The sequence below is a fragment of the Salvelinus fontinalis genome, chromosome 40, assembly GCF_029448725.1.
Source record: "Salvelinus fontinalis isolate EN_2023a chromosome 40, ASM2944872v1, whole genome shotgun sequence".
Classification (NCBI taxonomy): domain Eukaryota; kingdom Metazoa; phylum Chordata; class Actinopteri; order Salmoniformes; family Salmonidae; genus Salvelinus; species Salvelinus fontinalis.
In genome coordinates, this window is record NC_074704.1 from 23,151,449 (window position 1) to 23,169,340 (window position 17,892).

A 17,892-nucleotide genomic window follows, 5' to 3' on the forward strand; every position below is an offset into this window, starting at 1 on the left:
TTGGGGTACCGTACACCACTAGCAGCAGTTATGGGTAGGGGGCCTATGCACCTGTGGAGGCAACGGTTGAGACTGCTAAGGATAAACCGATCCTAAAACGGATACAGTGTGTTGGGGTTAATGGCTCCTCAGGGGCCACATCGCTTCTGAGTGAGATAATGACAAGACACCCAGCGATTTAATGAGAGTAAAGTCAATTGCGTAACCCTTCGGTCCCTTTTGGGACATGGAGCCACATGGTGTGCACTTTCCACACAGGGAAATCACTCCGAGCAATAAAACTCTACCTCATCCAATCCAACAACTGAAGTACGTCTCCGCAATAAAAACAAGGAGTAACTGATTCAATAAAAACACTTTAATAGAGAAACAAATTTTGAAAAACAAAAAAGAAAATAAAACCTTTGAAACAAAGTCTAAATCCTTTATCACGACCACCACCAATTGAATTGAAGAGTGAAAGGGATATATTCATCATTATGTAGCCCACTCATGTGGGTCCAGTGGGGGGGGTAACAGTTAACAGGTGTGCCATTGATTTACTGTGGGAGGGGAAGAAACAGAGGAGACTGGAGACAAGATGGATGACAACAGGAGATGTGGTTTTACAAAGGCTGAACACAGTGCTCTCTACTGGCTGGGCTAAAGGCTGCTCCCAAGACAAAACCGTCTTTTCAAGTTAGGGTTGTTTTAGTTGTTTTATGAAGGCATAGCGAAGAACTTTCGGAAGCCACTCACACACGATGATATGTGACTGGGTGGAGGCTAACTGACATTCAAACTCTGTTGACGACAAACTAATTAAAAGCTTCTGTCTCGATGCAAAGTCAGTCAGGTCACGAGTCATGACACGGCACAAAATTGAGATTTTGTTAGCGAGTAAGCAATAATGAAGGCCTGAAAAGGCCCGGTATGGACACAAGCACAGACCTATTACTTACTCTTGGACAAGATTACTAAGAACAAAACACAGAATGGCTCAATCTCTTATGGCTTGGATTTTACACAAATACAGATCAGACATTGCAGAAATTGAGAGGAATAAATATTGCACAATTTAGGTTAACCAAGAACTAATTTGTGGGAAACTGATTCAAATTTAATAGCCACTTCTTTGCAAAGATTTTCAAAGCGTATATGTGCCCCGTATGTCTGGGAGCAACTTTCGCCCAGCAAAATAATTTGGAGGAAAAACAACTCTTACATGAGCATTACATAATTCATTGACATGTTAGTAAAATATCATACTTTTTTGTTCATAATGTCACAAGTCATTGTACACATCAAACAATATACCAAAATGTTACTTTGTAGGGAGAGAACAAAAAATATGATATTTTTATTGTTGTTGCACAAATCAATAAACTATTTGATAAAACCGGGGATATAAACAAGCCATGTCATCTTGGCATGCACAGAATGAATGTAGTCTTACGTGAAAAATAATTGTCGAACCACAAAGCACCGCTGAAATTAAAATAGATTCTTTAAACTGATTTAGCAAAGAAACTGAAAGGACAAATAATTCCTGCAACATTGATTTTAAAATGAAGTATTCTACAGTAAAATAACATGTTTTATAAGCCTGCAAAAAAAAAAACGTTGTAAAAGCAGCCAGACACCATCTTATAAAAATGAATTTAAAAAGTTATTACTATAAGATGCTGTGACTGCCAACACGGTCCATGTCCATTTTTGTGAATTTGCATAATTAAAAAGGGCATACCTCCTCTTTTAAACAGCTTCTACAAAATTGAGGCGCTCCCTAAACCTTGTCTGTAAATACCTAGAAAACGCATATTTACAAGTATGTTTTTTGTTGTGATGAACCTAAAATTCACAACCTCTTGAATCTGGACCTTGGAAAGTTAATGACCAAACATTAAATAAACTGAAGTCCCCGTAAATGTTTTGAATGATCATTTCAACTGTTTAAGAGAAGTTTTTAATTCCGACTAGATTTGCTTCCTGAATAGCTGACAGCATGTTTGACAATTATTATATATATATTTTTTAAATACTTCTGATTGACGGGCTCATACATGAAAAATAATGACAAAATAGTTACATAAATGTACCAGTTAGAATCCAAGGGTCTTTTATTACAATATACTGAAACAAACCATTAACCAATTAAAAATATATATTTGATGGGGGAGAAAAGGCTGCAACACAAATGAATCATGAAGAGAAAAAATGGTTTCCAGGAAAATGTGACAACTATGGCTATTACACAAAAGAAAAATCAGTCACAAATTTGCATTTGATAATAATCGTCAATAATTGTCATGATAATTTTATCCTTCTGGCAATTAATTTTTTGAGCGTGCACACTAATACAAATGTATAAAGATTGGACAGCTTGATGGTTGTTTGCAAATGATTTTACAAAAATGCAAATAGATTTCACTCAAGATACGCGTGTCACCCTAAAAACAAAATACCTCACTGATTGGACTGCATGTCAGAAAAGACCTACAAACAGTGAACAATCTCACTTTTGTGGTTAAAATAACCCACTGATTGCATTTATTTCTTAACAATTGAAACATTTTGAGTGGTCAAAATAAAATCGGAATATTTTTTCCTGTCTACATTTCCAGCCAAATTGCCAGGTCAAACAGACAGAATGAGTTACCTTAGTCATATAAGCAACTATCTAATCAGAGCAAGAGGTTGGTGGCTAAAAGTGATGTCTGCTGATGACACAGAATATCGGCGAAAAAAAACTGTGGTATTGCAGTACCAGTACAACTCAGATGATAAGAAGAAACCAAAAAGTAACTGATGGCACTGGTCTAAGCCAGCCGGTTTTCTTTCGGGCCGAAGTCCTACATAAGCACAAAAATAGTCTACGGTTGCAAGGTTCCCAAAATTCCCAGGTTTATCAGAAATCCTGGTTGAAGAATTCCAAGTCGGGACGATTCCCTAGTTGCTTACTCCCTTGCTAATTCCAGAAAACCTCCAACCGGGCTTTCAGAAATACCAGGGGAATGTTGGGAAATTTTGTGACACGATCTTTCTCAAGACTCTAAAATGACCTTAAAGCTCTGAAGTGGGTCAATAAAAAAACAAGGACACAATTGACGTAGACCCAACATCTCACTCAACATGAAACAAATCTTTCCAACTTGGCCGTGATCTCCCTCTATACCTTCAGATTCCCTCAGCAGCCGTGCCTTAGTTATGACTCACGTTTTACCCATCCACCAATATATGCAGTTTGTCTCAAGTTTCTCCACATCATTGTTATCACGCAATACGCCTACATCGAAGACCGTGGTTAACCGACTAGACTAAAGGGAAAGCCAGTCGCCCAACAAGAGAACAACCATCTTTGGGCCTCAGATGAAAACGGCAGAGGAAGCATACCATGGTTGTTTCTGAAACTAGTTTGTCCAAGTTGGAATCAGACAACAGTAGACCTCACTTTGATGTGGCTTTGCATGCTTATCGTTATCTATCCTAGATTTTTCTCTTTTTAAAAAAGAGAGGAGAGGGCCAGTGAAAAAAGGAATTTACGTGCAACCAACCCATTTGTATAAATGTATAATAAAGTAATTGTGTTTTTTTCTGAATGGTGTGTGTTTGCATGTGCATTTTTGTATGCATGTAAGAATCCCATTTACTGCCACTGAAAATGATTTTCAGGTGAGAATGTCTAAGGTTGAGGATGAAAAGCAAACCAAACGAAGTCTAATGTAAATGCTAACATGATACAGGAATTTAGGTACATGTCTGTTGCATACAACTCAGTCATTTATTTTCTTTATATGTACAGATTAGAGGAAAATGTATCTACTTCTATACAATGCTCCATATACTTTATATGAAATTAGTTGACCACTTAGCTTTTTCCCTGTTAACACAACTATGATGAAAATCAAGACAGAAAGTCCACACACAATTTTAAAATGAAAAAAATAAAAATAAACTTCAACATAAAAAACTTCAATAAGGGAAAACAGACAGGCAGCCAAGTGGTCAACCAAATGTTGTGTTTTTAAAAACATTTTAGTTAATTTTTAAAACCTTTTTTTGCATTACATACATATATAAGTGTACATAATATAAGTATATATTCATATATACATCATGTATGTATATACCAGTAATGCATCCATTATATATACTTAAGTTTTACATATTTAAAAAAAATGTTTATGTCAGATATGTGAAACAGAAGAAAGATTTGACTGTTACAAATAAATGTTTAAAACAAAACAAAAAGCGGGAAACAAAAACGAATAGAAACTATTTGTAAAAGCTGTTTTTTGTCTTTTTCACAAAAGTATTGCCATTATTAGATTTTTTTTTAAATTTTCTTAATATTTTATGTTTTTTTTTTTATTTAATATTTTTCTAGGGGGTATTTCTCAGGGGTGAAACTCATTTAAAATAGGAATAGTATCCGTTGCTACCATTTGAACTTCCTATGCTGAGCTCTTGGAGTAGGGAAAGTGGGTCGCTGTGCTTTTTGACCTGTTCCGGGCGAGCTCTGGGTTTGGGTGGGGCGCGGAGGGCACTGGCGTAGGACATGGTGGGGGGTTTTCCAGGGTTTTGGAGAACCCCGGGGCCCTGGCCGGGCTCTGGGGGGGCTTGCTGCTGCTGCTGCTGCGGCTGCTTGCTGTTGGGCATGAGAGGGGGGAACTGTCCGAGGTGCTGGAGGGAGTGGGCGGGAGGCTGGGCCGCAGCTACTGCCGCTTCAGCCTTCATCTGCTCCTCTGCTGCCTGCCGCAGGGCCTTGGAAGTTACTGGAGAGAGGGAGGAGGAGGAAGGGAGAGGGAGGAAGAAGGATGAGGGGGAGGTAAAAGAGTAGGAAGGAGGAAGAAGAAGAAAGGGAAAGAGGAGAAATTAGGGTTGGAGAGATTAGTTTCAACTTCCAAAATATACAATACATTGGGGGTTGCTTGTCAATGTCAGGAGAACAAATGGGCACTTAGAAAGGAAACTGTCACTTTTGTTTTTGTCACGCTTGCACTGTTGGAATCATTGACAATGACAGCCACTTCAGCATGCGGATTCGTCAACCTTACAGTGGCCAACAGCCTTCAAATTGTATTCACCAGGTCCAAACCTGATGACAACCGTCAGAAATTGAACACCCGACTGGCTCTCACCTGTGTCAGACACTGACCAAACCGGACGCGTGCGTTGCAAAATAAATGTACACATTCATGCTATTCAATCATTGTTCGCGCGCTCCAACGAGCGTTTGCGTGGCCAGGCATTAAAATAGAAGTTGCTTCTATTTGTGACGCAGAACGCGATGTAAGTCCTGCCTCTCCCATCTCCTCGTTGGCTTTAGAAGCATATGCCCATGTGCCATCTCCTCATTGGTTATACCCACGTGGGTGATTGAAAGATGAACTGAGGTCGGTTGTGGTAATACACCTTATTATGAAAGTTAGTTGCCAATCGCCATATAAAGTCCAAAGAAGAAAAAGAAGCCTGGGAAGAGGAGAGATGACTAGAAACCATCCTGTTGACCATTTTATGTGTGGATTAATTGTCGGAGTAGAGGACCTTGTGCATTTCAGGTAAAATAACAACTCAATGTTTATATCCCAGGACAATTTGATAGCAACAGCAAGCTAGCTAGCTAAATAGGACAAATTAGCTAGCAACTGCAAGCTAGCTAAATTGTCATAAATGTTTAATGCTTTTCGATGGGTCCCCAAATTAATATAATTGGTTCAGTTTGTTTTGATATTTCAACCCGCGTTTGCTGTGGGGGAGACTAAATCGATTTGCGCATCCGGTTTGGCCATGGTGTCGGCTGTCACTATTCTGCCACTGCTAGAGCGTTAACACAGGCACTGCCAAGTACAAGGAGTGCAGTATGCTACACTTGAACCATTATATATTTGTATTAAAAAAATGTAGTGATCTGCACTGTACCTCGCTCAGCTACATAGTCAATAGCATGCTGAATAATTAGCATAACAGTTTGATAACGGTTTCAAAAAGTCCTTTGTGGTGCTTCTGATGCGTACCTAGGATATCCCGGTGTTGGTGTTGAACGAGTGTGCTGGCTCCGTTGCATGGAATGTTCTGGAACGGGCCGGGGCCACCCCCGTTGCCGGGCCACAGCTCGGGCGGGGGGTAGCCGTAGGGGGCGTGGGGGTGTTGGTGAGTGTGTTGGTGGGGGTGAGGGTGTTGGTGGGGGTGCTCCTGGGGGTCTGCCGGGCAGGGCTGTGGCTGCTGCTGGGCCAAGGCGGCGGCGTTGGCGGGGGATCCCTCGTCTGGGTAGCTGGAGGAGATCCGCCGCTGGTAGAGGGGCCGCCCGGGACCCCTGGGTTCATACTGAAAGAGGGAGACAGAAATAACAGAGACAGGTGTGATACAGAAAGGAAGCAAGGTGGGATAGAGAGAAAAAAAAAGACAATATAGGTCAATCTAAATCGCCCATGGTACATCATCATCATCATCATCCCTATTTCCTCACAGTGCCATGTCATTGCTGTAGGAATCACAACATCCCTCCTCAGCGCTCCTCTTATTTGTCAACTAGTAACAGCAGGTGTGAGTGAATCCATTCCACAACGTTCTCATTTCACTTACGCAACACATTCACTCTTCTGCCAGAGTAGCCATTACAGTTCCCCTAAGCTGGGAACATGCAGGGAATCATGATAAAAACCCTGGAATACTCATGAGAACAGCAATAAGACGGGATGAGAGCCACGTGGGGGGACAGGCTGAGCCTCCTGAAGAACAGTTGAGAAAACACCCGTTTCTGAAATTGGGCAGTGGTATGAAAACAGATCAGCCCTTAGACCAGAACACCATCCAGAGGTGTTGATGACTGTGGTGAGATGAGCCTTTTGTGGAGTGACAGTGTCAGACCCAACACCTTGTGAGAGACCCTTTCTTCTCTGGAAATGTTAGTCGCATTGGGGGGGGGGGACAACATTTTTGTTGTTGGAACAAACGGTCAGCTCAGGTGATTTTCCAAAAGGACTTTCTTCCAAATGTACTTTTAAGCCAAGCGAAAATGCTAAATGTTCAGGATGACAGTAAATTGGGCTTCCCGAGTGGCGTAGCGGTCTAAGGCACTGCATCTCAGTGTTGCGGCGTCACTACAGCCTGGGGTTCGGCCGTGACTGGGGGTCCCATACGGCAGCACACAATTGGCCCAGTGTCGTCCAGGTTAGGGGAGGGTTTTGCCGGTGGAGGTTTCTCCTTGGCTCATCGCACTCTAGCGACTCCTTGTGGCGGGGCAGTTGAACGGTGATTCCTCCGACACATTGGTGCGGCTGGCTTCCGGGTCATGTTTCGGAGGACTCATGACTCGACCTTCACCTCTCCCGAACATGTAGGGGAGTTGCAGCGATGAGACAATATTGTAATTGGATATCACGAAATTGTGAAGAAATTTAATTGTTATCTCACCAAAACATGTTTTTTTGTTGTTTTTTTGGAGGAGGGGTGAGACTTGACTATGTGAGGGGTGAGGGTGTGCTGTCTCTCCAGGTCTGACTAGCCACCGTATTGAGAACAGCGCGCTGTGTCTCGTGATCAGGAAGGTTTGACTGCCACAGCGGCACAAAAGACCTAAATAACCTTAAGAACGGTGTTGCACCTGGACAAATGATCAAAAGTATGCCGACCTCCCGAGTGGTGCAGTGGTCTAAGGCGCTAGTGTGCCACTAGAGATCCTGGTTTGAGTCCAGCGTCGTCCCGGGTTAGGGGAGGGTTTGGCCGGCAGGGATGTCTTTGTCTCATCGCGCACTAGCGATTGCTGTGGCAGGCCGGGCACATGCACACTGACACGGTGGTCAGGTGTACGGTGTTTCCTCTGACACATTGGTGCGGCTGGCTTCCGGGTTAAGCAGGCAGTGTGTCAAGCTTGTGTTTCGGAGGACGCACGGCTCTCGACCTTCGCCTCTCCCGAGTCCGTACGGGAGTTGTAGCGATGAGACAAGACCAACTACTAATTGGATACCACGGAACTGGGGAGAAAAGGGGGCGTATATATATACACTGCTCAACAAAATAAAGGGAACACTAAAATAACACATCCTAGATCTGAATGAATGAAATATTCTTATTAAATACTTTTTTCTTTACATAGTTGAATGTGCTGACAACAAAATCACACAAAAATACTCAACGGAAATCAAATTTATCAACCCATGGAGGTCTGGATTTGGAGTCACACTCAAAATTAAAGTGGAAAACCACACTATAGGCTGATCCAACTTTGATGTAATGTCCTTAAAACAAGTAAAAATGAGGCTCAGTAGTGTGTGTGGCCTCCACGTGCCTGTATGACCTCCCTACAACGCCTGGGCATGCTCCTGATGAGGTGGCGGATGGTCTCCTGAGGGATCTCCTCCCAGACCTGGACTAAAGCATCCGCCAACTCCTGGACAGTCTGTGGTGCAACGTGGCGTTGGTGGATGGAGCGAGACATGATGTCCCAGATGTGCTCAATTGGATTCAGGTCTGGGGAACGGGCGGGCCAGTCCATAGCATCAATGCCTTCCTCTTGCAGGAACTGCTGACACACTCCAGCCACATGAAGTCTAGCATTGTCTTGCATTAGGAGGAACCCAGGGCCAACCGCACAAGCATATGGTCTCACAAGGGGTCTGAGGAGCTCATCTCGGTACCTAATGGCAGTCAGGCTACCTCTGGCGAGCACATGGAGGGCTGTGCAGCCCCCCAAAGAAATGCCACCCCACACCATGACTGACCCACCGCCAAACCGGTCATGCTGGAGGATGTTGCAGGCAGCAGAACGTTCTCCACGGCGTCTCCAGACTCTGTCACGTGCTCAGTGTGAACCTGCTTTCATCTGTGAAGAGCACAGGGGGCCAGTGGCGAATTTGCCAATCTTGGCACCTGTGGACGTAGGGCCCTCATACCACCCTCATGGAGTCTGTTTCTGACCGTTTGAGCAGACACGTGCACATTTGTGGCCTGCTGGAGGTCATTTTGCAGGGCTCTGGCAGTGCACCTCCTGCTCCTCCTTGCACAAAGGCGGAGGTAGTGGTCCTGCTGCTGGGTTGTTGCCCTCCTACGGCCTCCTCCACGTCTCCTGATGTACTGGCCTGTCTCCTGGTAGCGCCTCCATGCTCTGGACACTACGCTGACAGACACAGAAAACCTTCTTGCCGCAGCTCGCATTGATGTGCCATCCTGGATGAGCTGCACTACCTGAGCCACTTGTGTGGGTTGTAGACTCCGTCTCATGCTACCACTAGAGTGAAAGCACCGCCAGCATTCAAAAGTGACCAAAACATCAGCCAGGAAGCATAGGAACTGAGAAGTGGTCTGTGGTCACCACCTGCAGAACCACTCCTTTATTGGGGGTGTCTTGCTAATTGCCTATAATTTCCACCTGTTGTTTATTCCATTTGCACAACAGCATGTGAAATTTATTGTCAATCAGTGTTGCTCCCTAAGTGGACAGTTTGATTTCACAGAAGTGTGATTGACTTGGAGTTACATTGTGTTGTTTAAGTGTTCCCTTAGTATTTTATATATACACTGCTCAAAAAAATTATGTAAATTTGGTATATATACGCACACACACCTGTATATTTTCAGGCATGGCGCAGCACCACAGCTAAATGAATGCAGCGCAAACACGATACACGGTGGGCGAATATCCCTTTCAGCCCAATATTGGCATCCAAAAAGAGCAAAGTCTTCCAATAACGTTAATTTCCTGTTAAAATCTAATAAAGGAAAATGCCACGAGGTCAACTGGGCTGCCACGTTATCGAACAGGCTAGACAATAACACATAAGTGAGATGGAGAGGGCTGCTTATTCACTCTGTGGTCTGACCCAGCTGGGTAGGACCAAAGGTCTGGGGTCGTGTTCATTAGGGCATGCAACGGGAAAAGGTTTTAAAACATTAAGCACTGGGAAACGAAAATGTCAGTTTTCTTCCGTTTGGTGCCTGATAAACAACCCACTGTAGCTCTCCAGGACCCAAACCCTGGACCACACCTTCACCCACAGGAATCCTTTATGCTATTCCCTAGCATCTCCTGTCCTCAGTCACCTGGCTATAACTTTCTACTCCGACAAAGTTAGCAACGTTGAGGCAACGGTAAGGAAACTATTTTCCCACGGAGAGCTTTGAGCAATATGCTGCGCTTTAGCTGGTACATTTTTCACAGTCATTTTTAGGTCACAGACAATTACAGAAAGTGAGAAAGGCATAGCTTCCATTTCCTGTGATGTTGGCATGGTGAGAAAAAACAAAAAAACATTTCTGTATTAAAATACATTTGCATGTACCCATCCGTGTTAAAACATAGAATTGGAAATGAGGTGAAAAGACAGTATATACTGTAGCACAAAACTGTGACAGACAGGGCATACTAGTAACGGTGACAGACCGGGCATACTAGTATAATAGTCACAGCAACTCTATTCTTCACACACACATGGATAGAGCATGGTCCTTACCTCTTCTACATTGTGAAGGGCGGTGGCACCTGTTGTTCTGGGGGAGAGGGGGTGGTAGGGCTCCTGGCCTGGGCCTTGACCCTGCTGCTGATGCTGTTGGTGGTGCTGCTGCTGGTGGTGGAGCTGCATGAGGTGGACCTGCTCCTGTCTACTGGGGTGGGCCATGACGGGCAGCCCGTAGGGGAAGCCCTGGCCCTGGGCCAGCATGTGGTTCTGAGCAACGCCAGCTCCGCCGTGAGGCCACTGGGCCTCCTGGAGGAGGTACTTGACTTGCGGAGGCGGGGTAGTAGAGTGGCCCAGCTGGTGGGGGTAGGCGTTGGGGTTGTAGAGCTGGTTCCCCGGGTGCTGCTGGAGACCCGGGTTATTGAGGAGGTCCAGCTCGTGACTGGTGGGGTCTCGGCCAGGATAGGGGCCAGGGGGGAAGGGGCCGGTGTGGTTGGAGGTTGCAGACGAGGGGGAGGAGGGGTCTCCTGGGGAGCGGGACTGGACCTGGCGGTATTGGAGCAGGCGGGACTGGGGAGGGGGCTGCATCTCTGCCAGGTCCCTGGGATCGGGCTGATCCTGGGGGGGCATCTCTCGCAGGAGGCCTGGGAACCTACAGAGAAGACCGATACATACCCTTAATATCCAAAGGGAGTCAAATCAGTAGAAAGAGAGGGGGTAAGAGTTCAAGAGAGAGGAGAAACCGCCAGAGATGGTGCGAAAGAGAGCGCGAGGGAGAGAGAAAGAACAAGACAAAGGGAAAGCCGTTCGCGGCCCTGAAGGTTACCTGGTGAAAGGCGGTCCGCCAGCCTCGTCCTCCATACCGGCGCTCATCCTCCAGTTGGCCCGTGCCAGCAGCTGAGGGGGGAAGCGGGCTAGGCCGGGCTGGGCCAGATGGGCCAGCTGCTGGGGCAGAGGGAAGGCCACACCGCCCTGGAGGAAGGGCCCGGGCTCACCCCACTGGCCCAGCCGCGCCTGCTGGCTCAGGGCCTCCAGAGCTAGGGGGTCTGTTGTAGGGAAAGAGGGAGGAGAAGAGAGCAAGATTGTTAGATAATAATGGGTTGGTACATTTTGTTGCTGCAAAAAGCATCATACTGTGACACTTGCTGTATTTTGTACGTTCTATATCTTGAAAGAGTAATTGCTGACATGCAAAATATTTTGAGACCGTATCAACAGTGGACTAATGAAACAAATCCCAAACGATAGTTTGAGTGGTATTTGCCTAAGTAGTAGAAGCATTGGAAGACTTGGAGGTCATCACCAGATTGCTTAAACCTAGGCCTGTCCGAGTGTCTTTAGATATGAAAATATCAAAGTTGTGGTGACATGGGGTTGTTTCTGGACGCAGTCAAAGTCTCAGATTAAAAACAAGGCCAGGCCTACAGTCGCTACCTCACAGCCCAACCAAGGTGTGTGAAACAAAGAGAAAACAGAAACTCCAAAAGATGTTCAGACTGAGAATAATTTCAATATATGTCTGCGCAATTAAACCCAGATGAATGCTCTAGTGTCACCATGTGTTGGGTTTTATTAACAAACAAACACCTTTTAAACTTTCCCCTTTCCTCAGAGAATGGCTGATGTGAAAGTGTAAGGTTGACAGTGTACGGTTATTCTTTCTGGGAGAAAAAGAACTTGGAAGTTTGTCTAAGGTTGGCAGCTGTTTAGTTTTTCTGAAATGTTTTGCAGACTGTACTGTAATTCAGTCACTCGAATGGAAAGTAAAAATAAGCCTTCATGCCAAAATGCATTGCATTTTATCAACAGGAACACCCTTTACTGAACTTCCCCTTTCAGAGAATGGCTGAATACATATTTTTTGAAAGTCTCAGATCGACAGTGTAGCACTATTTCAATACGTTTATTGTTGTGTTCAATTAGTGGATACATTTTATTTTTTTATTATAAAAAAATATATATATATTTTTAAATTGTGATATACAATTGGTAGTTACAGTCTTGTCCCATCCCGTAGGGACTCGGGAGAGGCAAAGGTCGAGAGCAGTGCTTCCGCCGAAGAGAAGTCAAGAAGCCGCACTGCTTCTTGACACACTGCTCGGTTAAGCCGGAAGTCAGACACACCAATGTGTCGGAGGAAACATCGTACACCTGGCGACCAGGGCAACGTGCATGCGCCCGGTCCGCAACAGGACTCGCTAGAGCCCGACAGGGAGAAGGACATCAATTAGTAGATAATTTGTAAGTTGTTTTCAGAAAGCCATTTCAAATAAAGAATTTCTGTCAAACACTATTTTCTCTGGATTAACCGTGACTTGAACCCTTCAAAGTCCAAAAACGTTGTTTCCCTATAGCTAATTACGTGACCTTTGTACAACTGTGTGAAATTGATACTAGCCTCAACTTTAAACAAAAAGTGAGGGGCAACACTGATGACTGGATCTCCCACAACAACAGGAGGCACTCACTGAAGTGTCCAGAACCATCGGTTATGCAAATGTGACCTCAGACTGTTGCATGTCAAAGATAGACCACACAGCCACTACCACCACCTCAGAGATTCTGAAGAAAAGGAAGTTAAAACGAGGTGACCAATAATAACCTTATCTGTGCACCAGAGCCTCTCGGGCAAAACCACTCAAAAAACAGACTAGGAAAAGATCGCAGAGCTGCAGCAAAAGCTATACATGTATACAGTAAATAGATCAAGAGGAGATGCACACAGCTACAACACAGCAGTGAAAAAACTCCAGGTCATTCCACTGGACAAGTCATCTCACCAACGTCTCGTCCCATTGGAAAAAGGAGCTTCCTTTGCACGCAGGCCTTTATTTGTCACTGAATGACAAAAAAAATTCTGGACAAGACATTAATTTCCTTGGACAAACTATCAAGTGACCATCACCTCTTTCTATTGAACCAGTGTCTACTTTACAAGAAAGATGAGCCTGCTCGGTGTTCAGTTTGGACTATTCGCAGCTTGGATTGTTGGTTCCTGGGGTTGGTTGAGTAGCAACTGTATCCTCTATGAGAAGACTATTGGGAGTTCATTGACCCTAACTGCCCATATGGCAACCTCAGTGCCAAGTGCTGGGATGTATGCGACCTCAACCTCTCCATCATTCCGTCAAACTACCATGCCCTCTGTCTTGAGATAAGAGGTTCTGTCCTGCAGTCTGGCGCTCTGCCTCGATTTGACAACCTCAAGAGCCTTTACATACATGGCTGTCTGCCCACGATTCTTCCTGAGACCTTCTAAAGGGGCTGTCTAGGGTGAAGAAACGTGGTACTGCAGTAAGTGTTACAATTCATTACTTCTATCCAACACCTTTACTAACCTGACTAACCTGGAGGGACTGTCTATTAATAACTATAGGCTTTCGGTGATGGCACCAGACGCATTGGGAGGGATCTGAAGAAACTCAAAGTCAACACCTGTACACAGGAGCTCTCTGATTTGTTTTGTAGGATAGGCAATATGTCACAGTCATTGACGAGCTTGGACTTTACATCAGACGGGATAGTAATTGAGACACCAGAACTGCTTTGAAACAAAAAGGAGCTGTTCTTGAGCTTCCTTATTTCTATCGTCTTCAAGAGGCGTTTTTTTTTTTTACATTCCCTAATGCACGACATTTAGAAAAAGGAGCATTCAAATGCTTTGAAAACATCTCATCTCTGTATTTACCCGCTATCAATAAGGTACAGAAACAGCTTCTGCAGCCTGGTATTAACAGATTAGGTTATTTTCCCTTTGACGGGAAAAGCATTTCCTTCGAGTCAGGTTGTGAGATGGTTTTCAAACTCTCAATCACACAACTTGAATTTGATCACTGTAAATTCAGGAACTACACCACATCTGCAGTCAGAAACTGCTTGGGTATAAAGACGATCATTCCTGTTGGCTTTGGATTTCATGCCAGCATAAACTTGAGTTGGATACATTATTTGAAGAATGTCACCAAGATGGGTTTCCCTTTTTGACAAAGCTGAGCTTGGTGTTTTGTGACACTCAAAAAGGGACCCCTCACCTGGCTGAAGACACGGTCTCTGAAAGTCTTGAACATGCCAAACATCTCAGCAGTTCTGTTTCACACATTTGGAGCGGCTGGATTTGGCAATCAATCAACTCACCACTATTGTCGACTTTACATTTAATGGACGTGGTCAATTGAGGTTCCTAGTGGTAACAAGATCTCACAGATAACCAAGCACATTTTCTATGGCCTGCGAAGCTTGGAGACCCTAATACTGGAAGATAACACAGTTGTACACATCGAAGCTCATGCATTAATCCACCTTATTTCCCTAAAGAATATAGATTTAGGAAACTTTCTCCAGTGAGTCAGAGAGCAGTGTAAATCTGACATACATTTTTGTAATCTTCCCACAATTTTCTCAGTGGGGTACAACCTGACAATTATCATTGGCGGCGACAGCACCCCAAAACCAGGCTTGCCCCTTCGACTCCGTGCCCCAACTGTGTCCTTCCAAGACTGCTGTCAGCCTCACGGGCAAGACAGAGCGCCTCCTGTGTGGGTCTCACTTCGCAGCAAAGTACTTCCCCTCCCTGCAGGAGTTTGACTTCCAGTCAAAGCTCTATGCCAAGTTTATGGACATAACTGACCTGAACAGGCTTGTGCAGTTGAGGTATCTGAAGCTGGAAGAACTGGACATTTACCTGCAGCAAGGGCTGGCCATCATGTTCCACAAGCTGACCAGGCCGGAGAGCCTGAACCTTATCGACTGTGGAATCCTAAATCGAGAGAAGTATCTGAGCGGAGACCTGCACTCCCTCAGGCAGCTGGCAGTGCGTATCGATGAGTTCACCGTGATGGAGAGCTTCCCAGAACCCCTGACCAGCCTGAGGTACATGCTATTCGCAGACCCTCATCTGCACTGCAGCTGTGAATGCTTGGCTAATCACCTGGGCCCAGAGACAAAAACAAGTCAAGGTCATCTTGTTTTAGGCCAGAGAAGCGAAGCTGACATGCAAAAATGCTAACGGTATCCAGAACTTCAGCAGATACTTGGGATGCCAACTGCACCCTGGACCTGGGATTTTTCCTGTTCCTCTGCACCTCCCGGGGCCCGCTCCTCTTCATGCTGGTGGTCCTGCTCAATCAGCTGGCCCTCTTCCACAATGCACGAGGCTGGCTGGAGGAAGCATTGCGGAAGCCCAACCCCAGGTACTGCTATGATGCCTTTGTGTCGTACAGCAGAAAAGACAAGCGCTGGGTGGTGGAACAGCTACTGCCCAACCTGGAACAGAGGGGGCCTCCATTCCTACGTCTCTGTCTGCACAGCAGGGACTTCCAGCTAGGGAAGTACATTGTGGACAACATCACAGCGAGCCTCTACTGGCCACTCTCCGTCTGCTGGTGGAGCACAGGGACTTCCTCATCCTGGTCTTCCTGGAGAACATCCCACATAGGCAGCTGTCTGCCCACCACGGTCTGGCTAGAATGGTCCAGACCAGAACCTACCTGGACTGTCCCCGGGACACGGCCCTGCAGCCTGTCTTCTGGGACCGTCTGTGGACCAAACTGGCCCCTCCTGAACCACAGCCCAGACTAACGCAACACACAGATATACATTTATACCTACCTGTATCACAAGAGTATTCAATATTTATAGACGTGAAAAAGCACGATTTTCTATAGCTTCTTTTTATTATTCAACATTTACAGATTCTTGTTTCCTATTTTGTTGTTATTATTGTTCCCTTGCTTTGAATAAACCTCCCGGGTTATAGGGGACAAAAAAAAGTACACTCGTAGAATTTGAACTCTATGGTAGAACTCACCCATCCCATCTCCCAGGCCTCCTTCCTGGTTCTCCTCCCCGAAGCTGTTAACTCGGCTGGGCTGCGACAGGGCCGGGTGGTGCCCCCCTTGGTGGCTCATCTGGGACCTCATGGAATTCCCCATCTCCTCCGGCCCCTCCTCTTCAGTCTCCGGCACAACCCTGTGGGAGGCCATGACCCCACCAAAGAAGGAGGGGTTGTGCCTGCCGCTGTCGTAGGCTGGTGATAGCTGGGCCGAGTGATGCTGGTTAGGCTGGCCCATGGCCGGGCCCCCACCTTGGTGCTGGGACGGCACCCTAAAGGGGAGCCTGGACACGCCGGGGTACTGTGCGGGGAATGCCCGGCCCACAGGATGGGGGGCAAAGGCCGGGTTGGGGGGTGCCAGGTGGTAGTTGAGGGGTCTTTGGCTCGAGTTGTCCTTGCGGTGGAGCATGGCATTGGGGAAGCCCAGTCCGTCTGTCTGAGAGTCCAGACTCCGGCCACCGCCCGGATCACACTCTCCCTGGAGCAGATGAACACAGTGTGAGCTGGGCTACAATCACATTGCTCATTTAGCCATACAGCAATTCTACAGAATGAATTAAACTATATTAACTTAGATACGTATTCATTTATCAATTCTAAATAGGTTAACTGACAACGTCACGAAAACGATGCTTCATTCGGGCAGAAGTCTGTGTATTGTTGTGATTCTGGACGGCCAGATGGATAGAAACGATGGATAGAAACGATGACAAGAAACTGCCATGTGGGGAATTGCAGGTGGCTCATTTCAGCTAGTTTTATCCTGTTCTTGATACCATGTGTTGTTTTGTGTTTTGACTGATGTCACGTTAATGCTAACATGGCTAAAATTCGCTAGCTCGCTAACCAACAATTGTAACGATGTATTTGAGAGAAAACAAGTGCTGATTGTGCAAATGTATTTATGTTGTCAATAAACGTTGGAGACTAAATATAGTTTACATGCCGTCAACAATCATGCCAACCCAGTCTTTTGCCCCATAGTTGTATACAGACAGGTCGTTTTTATTGCTAAACAACCAACCGCTCTATATCAATACTTAAATATGTCTGAGCAAAACTCCTTTTTGAAATCATGTATTATTTGAATTGTTGCTAAATAGAGGCTTTAACGGAGAGTATTGAAAGTCCTTTTTCTCGTTGTGATAAAGCACCAACTAAGCCCACAGCGTGACTACAGAGCGAGTCAACAACAACGTACCGGTTTGTCCTTCATCTCCGAGGTCTTCCTCTCTGGTGTCTGTAGCCGGCTCTGCTCGGACTTTGCACACCCGTCCATTTTACCTGAGGGGGTTAAAAAATGCAGACACTTTTTCAGATTCTGTGCTGTGTGTGAGTCACTGTGCTAAGACACCAACTTCACACAGTTTCTACCCATTTCCACATTAAAGTACTACAACTTATTTTCTACACACCGTTTCTGGTGGAATCAGCCTGAAGCTCCTTGTCGGGACTAGTCTGCTGGCCCATGCCCAAGGGGGAAGGGTGTGTGACTCCGCCGTAGGGGATGGGCGAGCCCCGGTTCTGAGCCTGCAGCAGGTTCAGGTTGTAGGCCATGGCCGCCTGGTGGCTCATGATACGTGGGTCCATGGCAAAGCGGTTCTGGTAGCCGGGCCACGGCAACTGGATGGGGACAGACTGGACACCACATCAATACGAGTCAATATAAAATCAATGCACACACATCAA

General features: G+C 45.6%; 1 protein-coding gene across 1 annotated transcript in view; it reads right to left on the minus strand.

The window, feature by feature from the left end:
* Positions 1-343: 343 nt before the first annotated feature.
* The window catches only part of LOC129839812 (probable helicase with zinc finger domain), a 59,034-nt gene continuing 41,485 nt past the window's right edge, over positions 344-17,892 (minus strand). The window contains exons 25-31 of the mRNA XM_055907460.1: positions 17,619-17,841; positions 17,405-17,487; positions 16,180-16,681; positions 11,200-11,419; positions 10,431-11,025; positions 5,997-6,306; positions 344-4,754 (exon numbers count right to left, since the gene is read on the minus strand). Of these exons, the coding sequence (XP_055763435.1) occupies positions 4,390-4,754; positions 5,997-6,306; positions 10,431-11,025; positions 11,200-11,419; positions 16,180-16,681; positions 17,405-17,487; positions 17,619-17,841 (2,298 nt within the window). The 3' untranslated portion in view covers positions 344-4,389. The remainder of the gene's footprint in view (positions 4,755-5,996; positions 6,307-10,430; positions 11,026-11,199; positions 11,420-16,179; positions 16,682-17,404; positions 17,488-17,618; positions 17,842-17,892) is intronic.